General features: G+C 35.7%; 1 protein-coding gene across 1 annotated transcript in view; it reads left to right on the top strand.

Moving 5' to 3' along the window:
* LOC122070567 (DNA-directed RNA polymerase I subunit 2) overlaps positions 1–8,603 on the top strand; it is an 80,162-nt gene extending 71,559 nt beyond the window's left edge. Inside the window, exons 17-26 of the mRNA XM_042634745.1 lie at positions 20–184; positions 337–501; positions 678–752; positions 1,573–1,676; positions 1,961–2,036; positions 4,161–4,286; positions 4,363–4,506; positions 5,828–6,040; positions 6,791–7,039; positions 7,834–8,603. Coding sequence (XP_042490679.1) covers positions 20–184; positions 337–501; positions 678–752; positions 1,573–1,676; positions 1,961–2,036; positions 4,161–4,286; positions 4,363–4,506; positions 5,828–6,040; positions 6,791–7,039; positions 7,834–8,247 — 1,731 coding nt within the window. The 3' untranslated portion in view covers positions 8,248–8,603. The remainder of the gene's footprint in view (positions 1–19; positions 185–336; positions 502–677; positions 753–1,572; positions 1,677–1,960; positions 2,037–4,160; positions 4,287–4,362; positions 4,507–5,827; positions 6,041–6,790; positions 7,040–7,833) is intronic.
* The last annotated feature ends 9,977 nt before the right edge of the window (positions 8,604–18,580 follow it).

Below are 18,580 nucleotides of genomic sequence, written 5' to 3'. Positions count from 1 at the left end.
CTAACAGAATATATTGCAGATTCCTGAGGACTTGGAGGTGGGTTATGTTCCTTTGACCATGGGTGGGACATATCCTGGCTTGTACCTTTTCACATCTCCTTCAAGGTTTGTTCGGCCAGTAAAGAATATTTCGCTCCCTTTGGAAGAGAAACAGGATATCGAGCTTATTGGGCCATTTGAACAGGTGCACTCAATTAATGCATATTTCTGTAGATAGTTTTGTTTCTTTTCACGGTTTAGAAAATCACAGAAATTTGTATCTTCATTTCTAAATTTTCTGTAGTAAACATGTCAAATTAGTGGCTCATTTACTCTTGTTTTTCCTGTTCTCATTAGGCCTATATGGAAATAAGGTGCGCTGATGGTGCAGATGGAGGAAGGAGAAACATGTTTCCAGCGACACATGAGGAGATCCATCCTACTGGAATGCTCAGCGTCGTTGCCAACCTCACCCCTTGGTCTGACCATAATCAAAGTCCACGTAACATGTATCAGTGTCAGGTTATTTTTCTCATACAACTCATGCTGATGTGGCTTAGAATAAAGCTGTACTAATTGAAACTGTGTCATTTATTCTTGTTGCCTATTTTATCTTTTACTGCATCTAGTGTCTGCATAAATTTTATTTTCCTTAATTAGTGATTACTTTTATTTTTGAAAATTTTCCTCGATTCTAGATGGCAAAGCAAACAATGGGTTTCTCTTCACAAGCAATACAGTTTCGTGCAGATCAGAAGTTGTACCATCTTCAGGTATGGAATTCTTTTTTTTTCTTAGTTGTTTGTAATTATTGTGTAAATGGTTATTGCATCCAATATTTTATTCTTTCCTGAGTTTTTCTTCACTTGGCTTCGCTTTGTGTGCCTACAATTTTGCAAAATAATTAGCATCTAAATCACTTTTCTTTGAGATGGAATACAATTTGATATTGCTAACTTCTCTTCACTTAGCTCCATTTTGTGGCTGATACAATTTTACAAAATGATTAATGTGTGAAACAATGGATAGAACATGATGCTTACCTTTTTTTTTTTTTTTTCCCATCTACTTTTGTATCATAATATTATGTCATCTTGAGTGCTTGTTCTTGCTGATGTACTGTTATGCTATACCATCTGAACACATCATATTGACACGATCAACAACTTTCGTCAACTTAAAGCTGGTCTCAAAGATTTACTTTTCTAGAAAGCATCTAATTAAACATTGTGAAGTATCTAAATTCTTTGTCGCCTTTCAAATATCTGAAAATACAGGATACTATCAGAAATCTATCCATCAATCCGATGGCTTCAGACATCCTTTCAATCTGGTTTGTCATTTAATGTCTGTATGACAGGAATCTGTAATGCAAACTGCAGATTGCAGAACTATGTTCTGGTTTTTTTACATCTGCCCTCTTTCCTTTCTGTGCTATCTTCTTAAACCTACTTTCTACTACTGTCCCATTATTTCCTATGATACTGTGTCATTATCCTAGTTGACTGGGTTTGCTCAGAACTTTTCTGTGAATCCTGCTGTTTATTTATTTATTTAAATTTGTAACACAAATGCTGTTAATGTTCCATGCAGACTCCACAAACTCCCATTGTACGTACTCGTGCTTACTCAACATACAACATCGATGAATTCCCCACAGGGACTAATGCAATAGTTGCAGTTTTGGCTTATTCAGGGTAAGCATTTTTGGTTTAATAGTGTCCTTTCATGCTGCAGTGGGTGAGCCTGTGGCACAACAGTTAAGTTGCACTATTGCAACATGTTGGTCACATGTTCAAAACCTGGAAACAGCCTCTTCTGCCAAGCAGGGGGTAAGGCTGTGTACAACTTGCCCCTCCCAGACCTCGCAGTAGCGGGAGCCTTGTGCACTGGGTTGCTCTCTCTTTTTTTTTTTTTTATTTATTTTTTTTAAGTATCCTTCCATGCTACATCTTTCATATGCTGACATAATTGCTTCCAGTTATGATATGGAGGATGCCATGATCTTGAATAAGTCTTCTGTGGACCGTGGGCTTTGTCGTGGGAGCATTTACCAGGTTTGCTTTTGTTGTTAAATAGCTCATTGTTTTCATGGATATTATGTTCCAAAAATGTATTTTGACGAATTTTATTAACACCATCTGCTCTCTTTAGTCCACATTTGCCATGAGTTTTTGTCTTGATTGTTCTTCACTAATCTACAGATGGTAAATTTACGTCAGATATTTTACTAATTATATCATTTATTTTTCATTTAGCAGAACCATATAGTTTTCACTCAAATGCATTGAACATGTCCAATTCAGAGCTAATCCCTTATCAAATATCAATGTTGTTCGCCATGTTACTTATACTTTACATCAAGTTCAATGCTTTGATGCTTCAGCTATTTTCTCATCATATTGCAAATTTTTAAATGATAAATCATTTTTTACCTGTACTGATCCTATATGAGGATCATCTGAACTTCCCTCAAAATTCTTGTTGACTTTTTAACTAAAGGTGCAGTGCAGGTTCGATCTACCTTCATTCTTGGGATTTTTCTCTTCTTCTTGTATTCCAGCTAGGAAAATCAGTTGACTTAACAGCTTCCCCCCTAGACAAATATATACATGATGAAAAATGGAGAAGTTTCGCCATTATTTATTTGTTGCCAGTTTGTAAGGGTAATCTTGATTTATTTGTTGGACCATTTGACCATAGTTTGGCGTACTGGTGAGTTCCTGTGGTGTTTTCTTTTGGATCCTTTTGTCACGTATGGGAAACTGCTATGGAGCACAATCACAAGCTCTTTTCAGGGTTAATGCATTTACATTAGGAAATCTACTCAATGCTCATTATGTTGCTCTTTATGCATATTATGAATTCTTTGTTCTGTGTTACCCCATTGACCTATTATGTTCGGCCAGGAAGGTAGATACCCTTCTCCCCCTCCGAAAAAGGAAGACAATAAAATTAAAAAAGGGAGAAAACGGGTGAATTCCTTGATCTGGTCTTTCCCCTGTTAGTAAGACAACAAAGTTCTACCTTCCCCATGCCAGTTCTGCTTTGGTGGCTTGTCTGTGGGGAAGCTCGCCCCATTGAAGATTGCAGGTGTTGCTGCAATAGCCATAAATCATTGTTACATGCTCTTCAAGTCCTATTGAGATTGGTGTCTCTATCCTTGATTTAACAGCTAGAATTAGAGACTCGGTTGTTGGTCTTCATGTGAGAAACTCCTTACTTTCTATGCGACACCTTGGCGTCCAGGCGCCTTGGATGCCTTGTTGATGTTTCCTTGCATCCATACCCCCTCCAATGCCTTGGGTAGCCTAGACTCCACGACAACTATCATATGATTACTTCTCCTTCACTTTACAATGGAGCAATAACTACTAACTTTGAAATCCGGACAATAGAGGCTTTGTCCTTGAGCATGCATGATTAACAGAACCATTGACGTATGCATATTACTTGCTGTACACAACAATAATTAATAATTAGATACAATGGCTTTTGATTTGTATATTTTCTAAAATTCTCATGATCAGGACACAACGGCATGCTCATGAAATTTGCAGTTTTGGACAACCAAAACAGCTATTTAGAATGATATGATCTCCACAATGGGAACTATGAGAAAGAAAGTGAATCACAATTTGAGTGTAACTTTTGGTTCGTTCTTGCCAAATAGCGTTTTTATTTCATTGTGAACCACTTCTCTTCAAGAAAAGGAAAATTTACAGCCATATGAAGAAGCTGTTCTGCTCATCTTCTTCCATTTCTTTTAATAATGCCACATCTCTGAAAGCATACTAGTTGATATATTTCTTTTTGTTGTTGGTGATAAAACAGAAATACCTGTTTTCATGTAGTATTTTAGACTTGACATACATCAGTCAGTTGAGGATACATATTTTGTTTTTATGTCTGGGTATATGCCTCTGAAATAACCATATAAGAGAGTGCTGCTTTACCCAAAAAAATTTATGTAATTCAGGTGTCTTATATATGCATCATTGTTAGAAAAGAAAAAAAGAAAAGAAGGGGACTGAATATTGTGTTTATACATTGTGTGACTGGTTAGGATGGACAGTATTTCAGTCACAGATTGCGATGTATGTTTGATTTGTTGGAGTTGGGATTAGATACTGTGTTTCATGTTCTCTTGTGAAGCTTCCTGACCAAGCACTTTTATGCAGGCGGAAACTATTGATCTTGCAGAAAGTGACAAGTCTGATCAACCTCTGAAGGTGTTTGCTAGAAGTAATCTAGATAAGTCTTCACAATCCTTGATCGATGCAGATGGCCTTCCGTATGTTGGACAGGTTAGCTGCCACCCCCTCTCTTTTTCTGGTCTCTTTCACTGACTTTAGTAATCGACCTCATGCTTTTGTCTTTCAGTTAATACATCCAAGTGACCCGTATTATAGTGTATACAATACAGTGACCAGTACCACAAAAAATACTGTATTAAAAGGTTCAGAACCTGTTATTGTGGACCATGTTGCAGTAGATATGAGAAATTATAAGAAGCCTCTACAGAAGGTAAGTGAAATTTCTTCCCCACGGTTTTTAGATATTTCCACTGGAAGAATTTGTTGAATAACTGAGAGGGAAAAGCTGATTGCAACATTGCAACATCAACATCAACATCCATAACTCAATTTTGGACTTTTCTCCTATTTTTTCTTCATTATATCTTCTGCTGTTCCATTTATGTCATGTCAAGTCCCCCCCCTCCCTTTTTTGGTCTGTTTCTGACATGTATAGGATCAGGAAATTAAATTGCTGCAGGGGGAAGACTTAAGACTTGAAGCCACTGATGTTTATTAGTTACTTATTTGTTTCCATCCTCAGCAATCAATCTACTTTTAGCCTTAGAAAAAATGTGTTGATCTGAAGGTTAGGTGGTGAAAATTTATAGGTACCTAGGTTCAATCATAAATAAAGAAGGAAAATAGACGATGATGTTGCACAAAGAATTACAATAGGGTGGATGAAGTGGACAGAGCGTTTGGAGTGTTGTGTGATTGACATACTCCTTTAAAACTCAATTTTTTTTTTGTAGGACAGATATTTGACCTGAAATGATGTATGAAGTTGAATGTTGTGCAGTGAAGAAACAACATATTAACAAACTTAGTGTAGCTTAAATGAGAATGTTCTGATGAATTAGTGGTAAAACTAGAAAAGATAATATAAGGAATGAACAAATTAGAGCTAATTTAGTTCCGCCGAAACATGATATGTTAGTCTTTTGAAGAGGCATGGATGTGTGCAACGGAGGCCTTTGAATGCTTGAGTATGGAGCAATGACTTGATTCAAATTAAAAGAGCCAGGAGAGCTAGGGTTATGCCTAAAATGACTCTAGGAGAAGTGAGGAAAGACATGCATAGCTTAGGACTTGTAACAAGTATGACTTTGAATAGATCTCATTGGAGAAAAAAGATCCATGTGGCTGATCCCATTTAGTTGGGATAAGGTTGGACTGAGTTGAGTTGAGTATAACTTGCCCATCCTATGAGTTAGGTATAACTTGCCCATCCTATTCCCCATCTGCGGTCAACCTATATTTCTTCAAATGCTATTGATTGTTCTTCATAATTGTGACATGTGAATACTCAATTTTTCTGTTTGGTGAGATAGCTCATCTCACCTGCTTTCTTCAGCAGTAGCTTGTCCTGTTTCTTCACTATATAATGATAGGCTAATTGTGTTTTTTTCTTTTAGTTGCTGATGGCAATATGGTGAAAATATAATTTACAAATGTTCTAAACATCTGAAGTGTATTAAGAAAATATGAAATTTCATCTAGACTGCATTTAAATATTATTCTGTTTTACATTCTGGTTATAAAATTAACAGGCAAATATCCGTTTCCGACGCCCAAGAAATCCTGTCATTGGAGATAAGTTTAGCAGTAGGCATGGGCAGAAAGGTGTTTGCTCACAGCTGTGGCCTGACATTGACATGCCTTTCTCAGGAGTTACGGGAATGCGACCAGATCTTCTTATTAATCCACATGCATTTCCTTCAAGGATGACAATTGGGATGCTTTTGGAATCTATAGCTGCTAAGGTACTGGGAAACCTCTAGTTGATTTGTTCTGCTCAGTTTCCACTCTTATAGGTTTAAGATACATTCAATTTACTGTGCTATGCAGTTTTTGTTTTTAAACTTAATGCAAATTATCTGATTTGTCGTATTCAACTAAAATGTGGTAAGATTAGACAACTAGATGAAGTTCCTTAGTGCATGTTTGCTACTTATATAATTTATCCATTTCAATAAAAGAGATACTGACAAGTACCCAAAGGGAAAAAAACAAAAAGAGATACTGATTTAACTGACAGCTTCCCCTGTCCCAACTTAGTGGGCGAGTTTCATCATGTTCAGAAATATCTTCTAATTCTCTCTCTCTCCTCTTTTTTTTTTTTTTTGGTGGGGGGGGGGTGTGGTAGCAAGAAATATCTTCTACTTTACCCTAACATTCAGCGACTTATGTCTGGCTTTACATATTCTTTTGCTGCATATGTGTTATAATGTCTTTGTCAGTAGATATCATATTTTGTTCTGTAATTCTTAATAACTACTGTTCTGGTACACATTTAAGTAACTTGGCTCCACCATCTGTTGGATGCTTCCAAGAACTGAAGCTGATGGTATTTTCTTATTTATAACAATATTGAGTGCCTCCTTTTTTCTATTCCTATATTTATATTCTCATCTAGTGGGATTCAGGGATTAGACTCCCACATATGTTTCAGTTCTATTTATTGCATTATTATACCTCAATTGCCATACATTTTCTCACATGTTGTTCAACAGGGAGGTAGCCTGCAAGGAAAGTTTGTTGATGCAACGCCTTTTGCTAGCTCAGTGAAGAATGAAAAATCATCATCTGAATCAAGCTCACTTGTTGATGAACTTGGGTCCTTGCTTACTTCATATGGGTTTAATTATCATGGAGTAGAAGTGTTGTACAGTGGAGTTCTTGGAACCGAGCTGACTTGTGAAATTTTTATTGGGCCTGTTTATTATCAGCGTCTCCGGCACATGGTCTCTGATAAATTTCAGGTCAGAGGGTTGCTTCTTTTTCTTCTCATTTTATTTTATTTCTCCCCGTCTATTCTAAATCTGAGTTCCTGTTTCACCCAAAAAGAAAAAAAAAAATCTGAGTTCCTGAAAACCACATGGCACATTGGTAATTTGGTATCCATAAAAATCTTCTTTGTGATAGCACTTGGCTAAATCTTCTTTCTCACGAGTCACCAAAACAGAAAAATTTCTTTCAGTTGTTATTTTCTAGTTATTGTTTATTTGTATGACCTTATGGTATTGATATTTTCTTGTTGCCAATCTAGATTGATGGCCATGCAAATGTGTATGCTAACCTAGTAACATGTGCATGATTTTGGGGGCTACAGCTCTCTATGCATGATGTGCCTCGTAGTAAAATGGCACATCAATTAAAATGAATCTTGGGAAAGCTTCCTCTCTCTGAGGATCCTTTACAAATATTCACTTCTTCATTCCTTACTTTTTTTTAGAGTTCAAAATCTCATACTAATTCCCTTCCGCGGCGTGAATGTGAATTAAACGGACAGAAACTACTTTTTTTTTTTTATAGTTCTCTATTTTCACCCTTTTAATAAGAAGCTCTCCTTTCAAGCTGCAATCCCATTTGTGAGTAGTGGGCCCCACTTATTTATTTATTTTTATGTAGCATCATATATTTAATTTGGAATTATAGTGGTTTCTTAATGACTTAGCTTAACTCTATATCATGTCCTTCTGAATGTGGTGAAACTTCAAAATGCAGATGAGCTAGTAAACATCCTGATCAGTTTACTTGTACTTACTAAATGCAGGTTCGGTCCACTGGAATTGTGGATCAGGTCACCAGGCAACCTATCAAAGGAAGAAAGCGTGGTGGAGGTATTCGTTTTGGTGAAATGGAGCGGGATTCAATCCTTGCCCATGGGGCTGCATATTTGTTGCACGACAGGCTCCACATGTGCTCTGATCATCACATAGCTGATGTGTGCTCACTGTGTGGGAGTGTCCTCACGGCTTCCTTCATGCAACCCCAGAAGAGAGCGGTGAGGGAAATTGGTGGACTTCCTCCTGGGAAGGGTGCGAAGAAGGTCTTCTGCAATGCCTGTAAGACTAGCAAAGGGATGGAAACTGTGGCCATGCCTTACGTATTTCGGTATTTGGCTGCAGAGTTGGCTGCTATGAACATAAAAATGACCCTCAAATTAAGTAATGATGCAGAAGCATGAAACCTTATTTGAGTGGAGCTAGATATTTATTATGGCTAGTATCAACTGCAACTCAGTAGGCAAAGGTGTACTGCTGGGACTTTATCTATTCAATTTGAATTGCGGTAGTGTACCTTATTTGAGAGTGTAGAGTTATTTGTTGGGTCATCAGAGAGTTAAACAGGTCTGTTTCCACATGGAGGAGTGCTATGGGTCTCCAAATGTAGTATTAATTCAGGGTACCCATTTGTTATATTCGCATTTGGGTTTTTAATTATCAGATTGCTTGTATTCCTGAATTAACTCTCTGATCAATTTTGTAGAAGTGGATTGGAGCCAAAATTTCTTAGTTAAATGTAAAAAATATTTATAGGATATATTGGTATTTACTTTCTCGGTCTCAATTAAGCCCCATTTAAGAAGGGCTTCCTAAATGACCACATACTTATTATGCTATGTGGATTGATGATGTGGCTTTTCCTATTCCCTTCTTAAATCGTGTCTATACTTTGTGCTACGTGGATAGATGATGCGACTGCCAAGTAGAATTTCATACATGCCCATGTTTGTCTTTCCATGGACGCCTACTGTATTCTATTTAGATCACTAGTCTCTCTCTTATAGGCAAGAATTTTTTTTTATAAGATCCATTTTCTCTGTGTTCTATTTAGATTACTATTCTCTCTTTAGGCAAGATTTTTTTTAAAGATCCATTTTATTTGAGCTTTTACTTGACATGTGAGTAGGGGACTTGAAGATCTCTGTCTCCAAAAAAGTTCAGGCTGATCTGATTTAATAAAATGGAATTTTAGGGCCATGGATCATTTAGGAGTACTTTTCTTGGCACACTCAGAAAAAAAAAATCTTAAGGATAATATGGTACCATGTTAGATTCAATGCTTGAATGTGAATATTCAACGATTTATGCTTTATTCTGTGAGTCATAATGTGGTTATCACGTGATCACTTTTGTGGCCTTTGTGTGCAGATTTGTGATGCATGAATTTTTTTGGTTGGAGATGTAGTATTGTACATTTGTACTGGTTTAAGTCAACTCATGGGCAGAGTATTGTTCTTATACGCACATAAAAAAGGCAAAGGGTTTTTCTGAGCCTACAGAATAAGCTATGCCAAAACACAATTTATTTTTCCTAAATTTTATTTTTACAAAATAATAATCATGTGTCTAGGTTTACTGTGTTGTAGAATACACTGTAAGTTCATAGACACTTTTCTCATTAGAAAAAAAAAAAACATCGTAGCCGACACCTCTTCAATACTTTACACCAAAATGAAAAACAATGTTCTCTCTCTTAAGAGTGTTTGATTGACAAGAAATGGATCAAAAAAAAAAAAAAAAAAAAAAAAAAAAAAAAAAAAAAAAAAAAAAAGAAAAGAAAAAAAGATAGCAAGACAAAAGTAGTGATGAACATATTCATAAAGTAGCGATTAACATATTCATTCAGTTGACAATTTTGTCACTTGTAAATTTAATTTCAAGTGCGGTTTATGATTATCAATCACCAAAGAAATTAGGGAAATGGAGACTTTTCCAAGGGGATACCTTGTAGGAAATATACAGCCATCAATAGGCTATCAATAGTTAATAATACAATAACAAACTTAACTTTATCTTGCCCGTTATATGGATCTGTGCAAAATTAAGTAGGTGAAGTGGAAGTTAAGAGGAAAGAAGCATAACACCAACAAGCAAGGAAAATCTTACTTAAATAAGGTCGGGTACATGGATCTTTGCCTCTCCGGTCGGCTCTATTTGAGGCCATACTCGGAACAAGACCTAAGCTATTTATGAATGGTCAATAATCCCCCCACTATTTGGGCTGTGAGTCCTTCGGGTTTTATGAACTGAAGCTTTTTTAGAGGCTTCCTTTCAGTATGTTATTATGTACTTTCTATGATTTGTTCCTCAGGGCAACTTACCTAATTTTTTCATTACCTTCATCATTATATACTATTACTCATGGATAAATAGGAACAAAGTGCTTTATACTCAGGACAAACCAAATCCCCTTGTGATTCTTCACTTCGTGAAGCAATGAACTAATCATGCAAGCAACCTATCTAAACCTATCTAGGTGAACTCAATCCGTATGACTCCCCCTGCCCCCCTCCCACCACCCCCCCCCCCAAAAAAAAAAAATATTACCTTGTGTGAACGTTGGTTTGTGAGGGAGCCACTGATAAAAACAATATTATCTCTGCTTGGGCTAATTGCATGGTTGATAAAGATAATGTCATAACATGGGTTGCTCATGGGAGTAAAGCAAGCCATGGATGCGGGATGGAGCCATGGGGAAATGTGGATTGATTGTGCTGACCTTCAATACTTTTTGACTAACTATAAAACCAAAAAATGGCAGCTAAGCGAAATTCCTCTTTTTTTGGAAATTCATAATTTTTTGTCTTAAACCAACAAATGATGTGGTTATACTTATGAGACACGTAGCCTTTTGGGTTCTCCTTGAGAGAACATCTCTCTATAACCTTAACTCTTATAATGATGTATATTCACTCCTTTTCTATCAATGAGTTATCTTTTCTTGTGACAATATATATATATATATATACCCCAATATACCCCACTATTGCATGATACCCTATGGACACCATTTGAAGGCCTCGGTCACTGTAGCTGAAGGAAAACTTGGTATTTTTTCCAAGCTTATATTGAGTTCATTGCTAGAAAATGAAAAACACCAGTGCCCTCGAATCACAAATATTTAACCACCTGCCCACAAAAGTAGAGAAAGGAGTACTTGTCACAGAAAAAATCCATTTAATGTTAAACCTTATGTTGATTGCTGGACAACACATACATACATTATTTCTCTCTCTCTCTCTCTATATATATATATATATATATATATATGGGCAAGAGAACGCTTCCTCCTGGCGTAGGTACATGCCAATGGGCACAGCCAATAGGAGGGCACACGTGAGTATCTTCAACTTAGGACAATACAGTCTTTTTGCACTAGTTGTATCTAGGTGTAGACACGCCAGGAGGTAGCGTTATCTCTTTATATATATATATATATATATAGAGAGAGAGAGAGAGAGAGAGAGAGAGAGAGAGAGAGCACTCGAAAGTTGATGCAATGAATAATAAAATTTCAGCAAACTTACGTCTCAAGGAAAGATCGATTAGAAATTATGCCCTAGAAGCACCTCTGAACAATATATGTTATAACAATTTAAATAACTTATCAAAGGATTGCAAATGATTATATAATAATGTTGTTTGAATTTATAAGGATTAAATGAGCAATCAGGGTGTTCATCCCAATTGGATAGGTATGCCACAATCCAACATTTTGAGTTCTTATTCTCCTTGCTTGTCTTAAGATAATTTTATCTCTAGGGTAGCCAACCACAAAATCCAACTCTAAGTGAGATGCTAGTCTCCTAATTTCCACATCTAGAATGTCCCTAGACTTACCTTTATAATTACCATTATGTCTCTGAACTTGAAATAGAGGTGAAAATAACAAAACAATCCTTCTCATAAAACATATCTTAATGAGAGAAAATCAATAATATTTTTCTGGCAAAACCTGTAATGATATTCTTTTTAAATTGGTAGTTTGTAGATTACACTTCCATAATTTTTAAGTCACTGGAAATAAAACATTAGTCATCAAGATCCATACTCAACGTACTTGAGTACTTTATATGGAATGACTTCACAAACCTTACATTCATTATGATGGATGCGATTAAGCCAATGATTAAAAAGGACTGATTTAGATGATCATCCACAAAAACACTATACTAATTTAATAGATTAATAACAATGGTACTACATTTCATAAAAATTAACCAATTTTTTAAACTGCAAAAATATATCACACATACCACTGAAAAAAATATGCATTAATAATATACAAAAATAACACAAAATAAATGTGTTAGACTATACAATTCAAATGAGATCGAAGACCAAAAACCCAAAGCTGTCGGTGGAGAGATCCCATGAAAGGATAAGATGATTAAGAATATGTTTAATGAAAATTTCACCTATTTTCCAAATAAATAGTGAAGGTATTTACTGGTTGGATCCCAATATATATATATATATATATATATTTAATCACAGGAAAGCAATTCATTGAGATGAAAGGATTGAATATATATCATTATAGGACTGAGGATTGGAAAGAGAAGTTCTCTTAGTGAGAACCCAAAAAGCTAAGTGTTTCAGTAGCATTACCACATGTTGGTTTTAGAGAGATGTTAAGTTTAGACGAAAAATTATGAACATCTGAAAAAAAAAGAAATTCCTCCCATACATAAATAGTATTTGTCTTATCATGACTCCTACACATGCTATCATTGATGGGATTACATTGGGTATATATTGGGGGGGGGGGGGGGGTAGGGGAAGTCTTAAGTATTAGTCCGTTGCCTCACTGAGTGAAGAATCACAAGGGGATTTGGTTTATCCTAGTTGAAAAGCAAATTGTTCCTATGTATCCATAAATAATAGCATATAACAATAAAGGTAATAAAAAAATTTGATAGATTATCCCGAGGAATAGAATGTAAAAAGTACATAATAACATATTACAAAGAAGCCTCTGAAAAAGCTTGAGGTCATAGTCCAAAAGAGCTTGCAGCCCAATTTTTTTTTTAGCAAACTCAAAAAAGAAAGACATGGTTAGTAGATTCTTACTTGTCTTAACACAATCCGAAAATTATATCGATGTCCTTCCATTTCCCTAGGATATCCTTGGTAGGAACCCCTCAACAAACCAATCTCTAGGAAAAAAATCTTAAATTTTGGGTGAAGTGTGAGTTTCCATAGAAATCGCCACTAGTGAGAAGAAAGAGATAAGCAATCACACATGTTTAATATTTCAACTTGGTTATTAGTTGAATTTACAAATAAGAGTTCAATAGCCAATTTTGGTTGTAAAGATCCCTGCTTTAGAGAGTTTACAGTACCAAACATCTAGTTCTAAGGAACTTGGAATGTTTAGAATGCGAGACATAATATTGGTGGGAGCAAAGCAGATAATAAACTAATTTTCTAGGCATTGTTACATATAAAATCACCCACTTGGGTTAACGAAGGAGGAACTTTTCTTTGTAAAAGAATTCATTAAGAGAAAAATCAGATATGGTAGGTATTCATGGATTAATAATAAAAAAAAAAAAAAAAAAAAAAAAAAAAAAATGTGTATTCCTACCATTTCCAATTTTAATAAAAACCAGCTTTGCGATTTTTTTGCGCCATATTGTTTAAATTTAAATGTTTAAAATGCGTGCCATCCGTTTGTCTTTTTGCCATAATTAGAGTATTTGACCATATTTTTTACTATCCCATTCACATTTTGATCCATTTAAAACACACTTCTACCAAACACTGTTTTTTGCCATTCCCGTTTTAACTAATAGAGATCACCATTCCTTGTACATATGCTTGTGCAATAGGGATTGCATGCTCTATTGTCCACAATAAAAATTATGCGAGGCAAAAAAAGATATTTTTGTGCTCTTTGACCTTTTTTATTTTTGGGTAACTTGCAGCACCACCCCCTGGAGAATGCCAGTATTATAGGAACACCCCCTTACTTTCACCAAATTAGACTCAGACCCCTTACAGTCAGTCACTGTTACAGAATATACCAAAAATGCTAACATCAGCAGTTCATTTTTTTTTAAAATACCATTTTGCCCTTAAAAATAATGAAGTACCAAAATTACCCTCATTCACGAGTTAGTCTCACTGAGTTGGAGAAGAAGATCGTTGGAGAAGAAGAACGTTAGAGAAGAAGATCCTCAGGGCTTTTCAGATCAGCGGCTGCAACCCCCTTCCGGCGATCATGACTACGGCCGCTGTGAACCCCCTTCAACGATTATAGGTATATCTGAAATTTAACCCTTTCTTTATCATCCCCAAATTGATTGATATTTGAGCTGCTTCTATTGACTCTCCTTGCTATTCCGATTATTGGAAGAATGTGTATAAGTTCGAGTGAGGAAATGCAAATAATTACTAGAGCTTTTAGTTATAAGCGAATAAGCGATCTAGAGCCAACTTCGAATGTAGAATTGCTGCAGAATATTTCATTTTAGAGGGAAAATGAAATATGAATATGCGAGGTCTTCCCAGTTGTGCTTGCGACGTCTAAAACCTCTGTAGCCTCTCTCATCTTATACACAAAACTCTAGCAAAGATGGATCGGCAGAAGCTTATGAAGATGGCCAGTGCAGTACGAACCGATGGTAAGGGTAGCATGCGAAGAAAGAAGAAGCCTGTTCATAAGACTACAACATATGACAAAAGGCTCCAGGGCACCCTGAAGAGACTAAGGGTAAATGCCATCCCTGCCATTGAGGAAGTCAACATATTCAAGGATGAAATCGACATCCAATTTCTAAACCCCAAAGTTCAAGCATCGATTGCTGCCAACACTTGGGTTGTTAGTGGTTCTCCTCAAACAAAAAAATTGTAGGATCTTCTCCCTGGAATCATCAACCAATTGGGTCCTGATAACTTGGACAACTTGAGAAGGTTGGCAGAGCAGTTCCAGAAGCAAGCACCTGGTGCAGGTGTAATCCAAGGGAGGAGGGTTAAGAGATCTCTCGAACTCTGCTTTCCCAACTGCTCTATATAAGATCTTCCACCCAATCTACCGGATAGATGGAGCAAAGGACAACGATTCTAACAGGTCGACTCAGACAAGGGTGTCTTACTCATAAGGGCTAAAGTGTCATTTCATAGCATCACTTAACAGAGACTGACGGAAAGCGGTCTAAGTCTAATTTAGTGAAAGAAAGGGGGTTCTCCTCTAATATTGGCATTCTCCAGGGGGTGGCGATGTAAATTACCCTTTATTTTTTTAGTAGACTCTTTGACCTTCAATACCCACACCAAAAAAAGAAAAAAAAAAAACTATGCCTTTAATTCGTGCCACCTCATCAATTGGATCACAATCAGGTGGACTCACAACTTTGAACCCTTTTTATCAACCTTTTTTCTTAGTCTATGCTTGACTGCACGGTAGCCACAAAATGAGATGGTTGCTCTAATTGAATCATGACAAGTCTCCCCACTCTAGAGTCTAGACCATTCTCTCGTCTAAGATCCAACCCCTAATTGGTGGCTATTGGGGTGGTTATGTATTGTATTATATAATTGTTCATATAATTATTATTAAAATTGCTTTTTATAATTGGTTTGGGTTTCGAATCCATTACATGAAAAAGGATAATGGTAACTGTACGAAGATTAGGGATTTTTACTCTTTTAGGTTTCTTATATACTGTCTTCATGAAAAGCAGAATGTGAGACATGCAAAGGGTAGATCACTTTGTAAGGTAAAGAGTGATATACAGAGTTTTCCTGATTTGGTGGAATGTCTCCAATTCTCTCTTGTGGAAGTAGACATTTGTGTCAAATCATGTTAAATTTTTTACTTTATATATAATTTTTTGTTTGAATTTTTCCTTATCTGTGGTCCTCCCATATAAAAAAACGAAAAAACAGATGCAACCAAATCGATTTGGGGAAAAAGGGCATCTACAAACGTCAACATGCTTACACTTACAAACACACATCATTGTCCCACGGAGTGTGGAAACGTGAATTTTGTGTATGCCTTAGAGTTTTTTTTTTGGTGCGCCAACCTAAGATAGAAAACTCCCAGATTTCTTCCACACCATTAATACTCAACTCGATTGTTTTGGTTTGCATTCATGCGTACATCTTTTCTAGTCTCTTTCAACATTCAAGACTGACTTTGTTGGTTTACATCAGCCAACTATTAAATACTTGTTGCTTTTTATCTCTTCTTAATTTGTACTCATCCTAAGGTGAGGTTTCTCAAATTATTTGATGACATAATGACTTAGGATTAGGAGTATTTAAAAAAGTATAAATTTGCTAGAAATGAAGGTAAGAAGATAGTATGGAAAGCAAAGTCTAAGAAATATGAGGATCTCTATAACATTTTAAGCACAAAGGAGGGGAAGAAGATATCTATGAACTAGCTAAAATGAGGGAAAAGAAGAGTAAAGATTTTAACTATATTCAATGCATTAAAAGTTAAGATGGTAAAGTATTAATAAGGTGCTCAGGTAGGCAACCGACACCGTATTATATCCATCCAATCCACCCTTTGCATGGATCCCCATATTTTTTTGATCTTATATTACCTCTTTTTGTGTTTTATGTCTTTTGTTCTTGTTGTCAGGGCATTTTCACCAAACGACACATGACATCGATCGAACTTGCAACATATACAAGAGTGTTATGAATGTTGGCCATAAAAATAGGATTCGATGTGCTACCTGGAACATTGGTTTGTTAACGGGCAAGAGTTTGGAGTTGATGGATGTCATGAGGAGGAGAAGGATTAACATTGCATTTATCCAAGACACTAGATGGAAAGGGATGAAAGCTAAGATGTTGGACAACTTTCAACTTTGGTAATCGAAAGACCAAAGTGGTAGAGATGGAGTTGCTATAGTGGTGGATAAAGACCTGAAGAATGATATGGTAGATGTTAAAAGAGTGAGAGATAGGATCCTACGCTTAAAGCTGCTGTTAGATATAGAGGTGGTCAACTTTATTAGCGTTTATGCTCCCCAAGCGGGATTGGATAAGAGCTACAAGCTACAATTTTGGAAAAACTATTTTTACAACTTACTAAATGAAAACTATACAAGTAATAGAGTTTTAGAAGGTTGTAATAACAATTAAAAAATCACCAGCCTTAGATACAACAACATCCAAAACCTTATCTCAACTTAATGGGGTCGGCTATATGGAGATACCAATGAAGGACGAGCGCAAGGATCCATGCAAAAAGATTGACAAGTTATGGCTAATTATAATAAGTGCCGGCTATCAACTTGATACACCACTACAAATTAGCCACATGCTTATAACGACAGACTATAATAAGGTACCAACTGTCTACCTGAAGTACCATATAAATCGGTCAAGCCAAAGTGTCCTACATGCATTATGTCCACCACCAAGACAATCCATCACCCAACCTACTTTAACCTACAAAATTATATGCTAACCTTCAAATCCTTTAATATGGTATCCATTCCTGACAAATGGTAAATCACCATCCTTAGACATATATGAAAAATTAGGGTGTCTAAAGTATTTTAAAGATGAAAATAGGTAAAGCACTAAGTCTAGATGGTATTCTAATAGACATGTGGAAGAGCTTAGGAATTTGTGGAATAATTTGGCTGACTAAGTTATATAATAAGATTATGAGCACAAAAAAAAAATGCCAGACGAATGGAGGAGAAGCATTGGAGTTTCAATTTATAAAACTAAAGGTGATATTCAAAGCTGTAATAATTATAGATGAATAAAACTTATGAGGCATACTATGAAATTATGGGTGAGTAATTGAAACCCGTCTAAGACAAGAAACTAATATTTTGGATAACTAATTTGGTTTTAATCAATTATAGAACCTATTTATTTGGTTAGGAGGATAATGGAAAGATTTAGAGAATTTAAGAAGGATCTTTTTGTGGTCTTTATTGATTTAGAGAAAGCATATGATAGTCTCTAAAGAGTTGATTTAGCTAATATAGAGAAGAAAAGCGTTTTGAGTTAAGATGTGGACATAATTAAAGTTATGTATAATGGTGTTGTGACTAATATAAGAACTAGGAGGATGAAGGGTAGTGAATTCCCAATTCCAATTGGATTACATTAATGTTTAGCCTTAAGCCTATATTATTTGCACTAATCATAGATGAGTTGACTAAAGACATACGAGATTAGATACCTTGGTTTATGATTTTCCTGATTATATTGTTTGATAGATGAAACAAAAACAAAGATAAATGCAAAGTTGAAATTATGGAGATAAACCTTGAAATCAAAATGTTTTAGGATAAGTAGAACAAAAGCAGAGTATATGATGTGTGTAAAGTTAGTAACAAACATGACTAAAAGTTAGGTGGTGATAATTGATGATAGGAAAATATCACAAAGTGAAAACTTATAGGTACCTAGGTTCAATCATAAATAAAGAAGAAAAAATAGATGATGACGTTGCACAAAAAATTACAATAGGATGGATGAAGTGGACAGAGCATCCAGAGTGTTGTGTGATTGACACACTCCTTTAAAACTCAAATTTTTTTTTGTAGGACAAATATTTGATTAGAAATATGTATGAAGTTGAATGTTGTGAAGTGAAGAAACAACATATTAACAAAGTTAGTGTAGCTTAAATGAGAATGTTCCGACGAATTAGTGATAAAACTAGAAAAGATAATATAAGGAATGAAAAAATTATAGTTAATTTAGTTCCTCCGATACATGATATGTTAGTCTTTTGAAGAGGCA

This window comes from Macadamia integrifolia, unplaced genomic scaffold (genome assembly GCF_013358625.1).
Source record: "Macadamia integrifolia cultivar HAES 741 unplaced genomic scaffold, SCU_Mint_v3 scaffold946, whole genome shotgun sequence".
In the NCBI taxonomy this organism is placed as follows: domain Eukaryota; kingdom Viridiplantae; phylum Streptophyta; class Magnoliopsida; order Proteales; family Proteaceae; genus Macadamia; species Macadamia integrifolia.
Note: the sequence above shows the minus strand (reverse complement) of the source record. Positions and strands in the feature narration are given on the sequence as shown.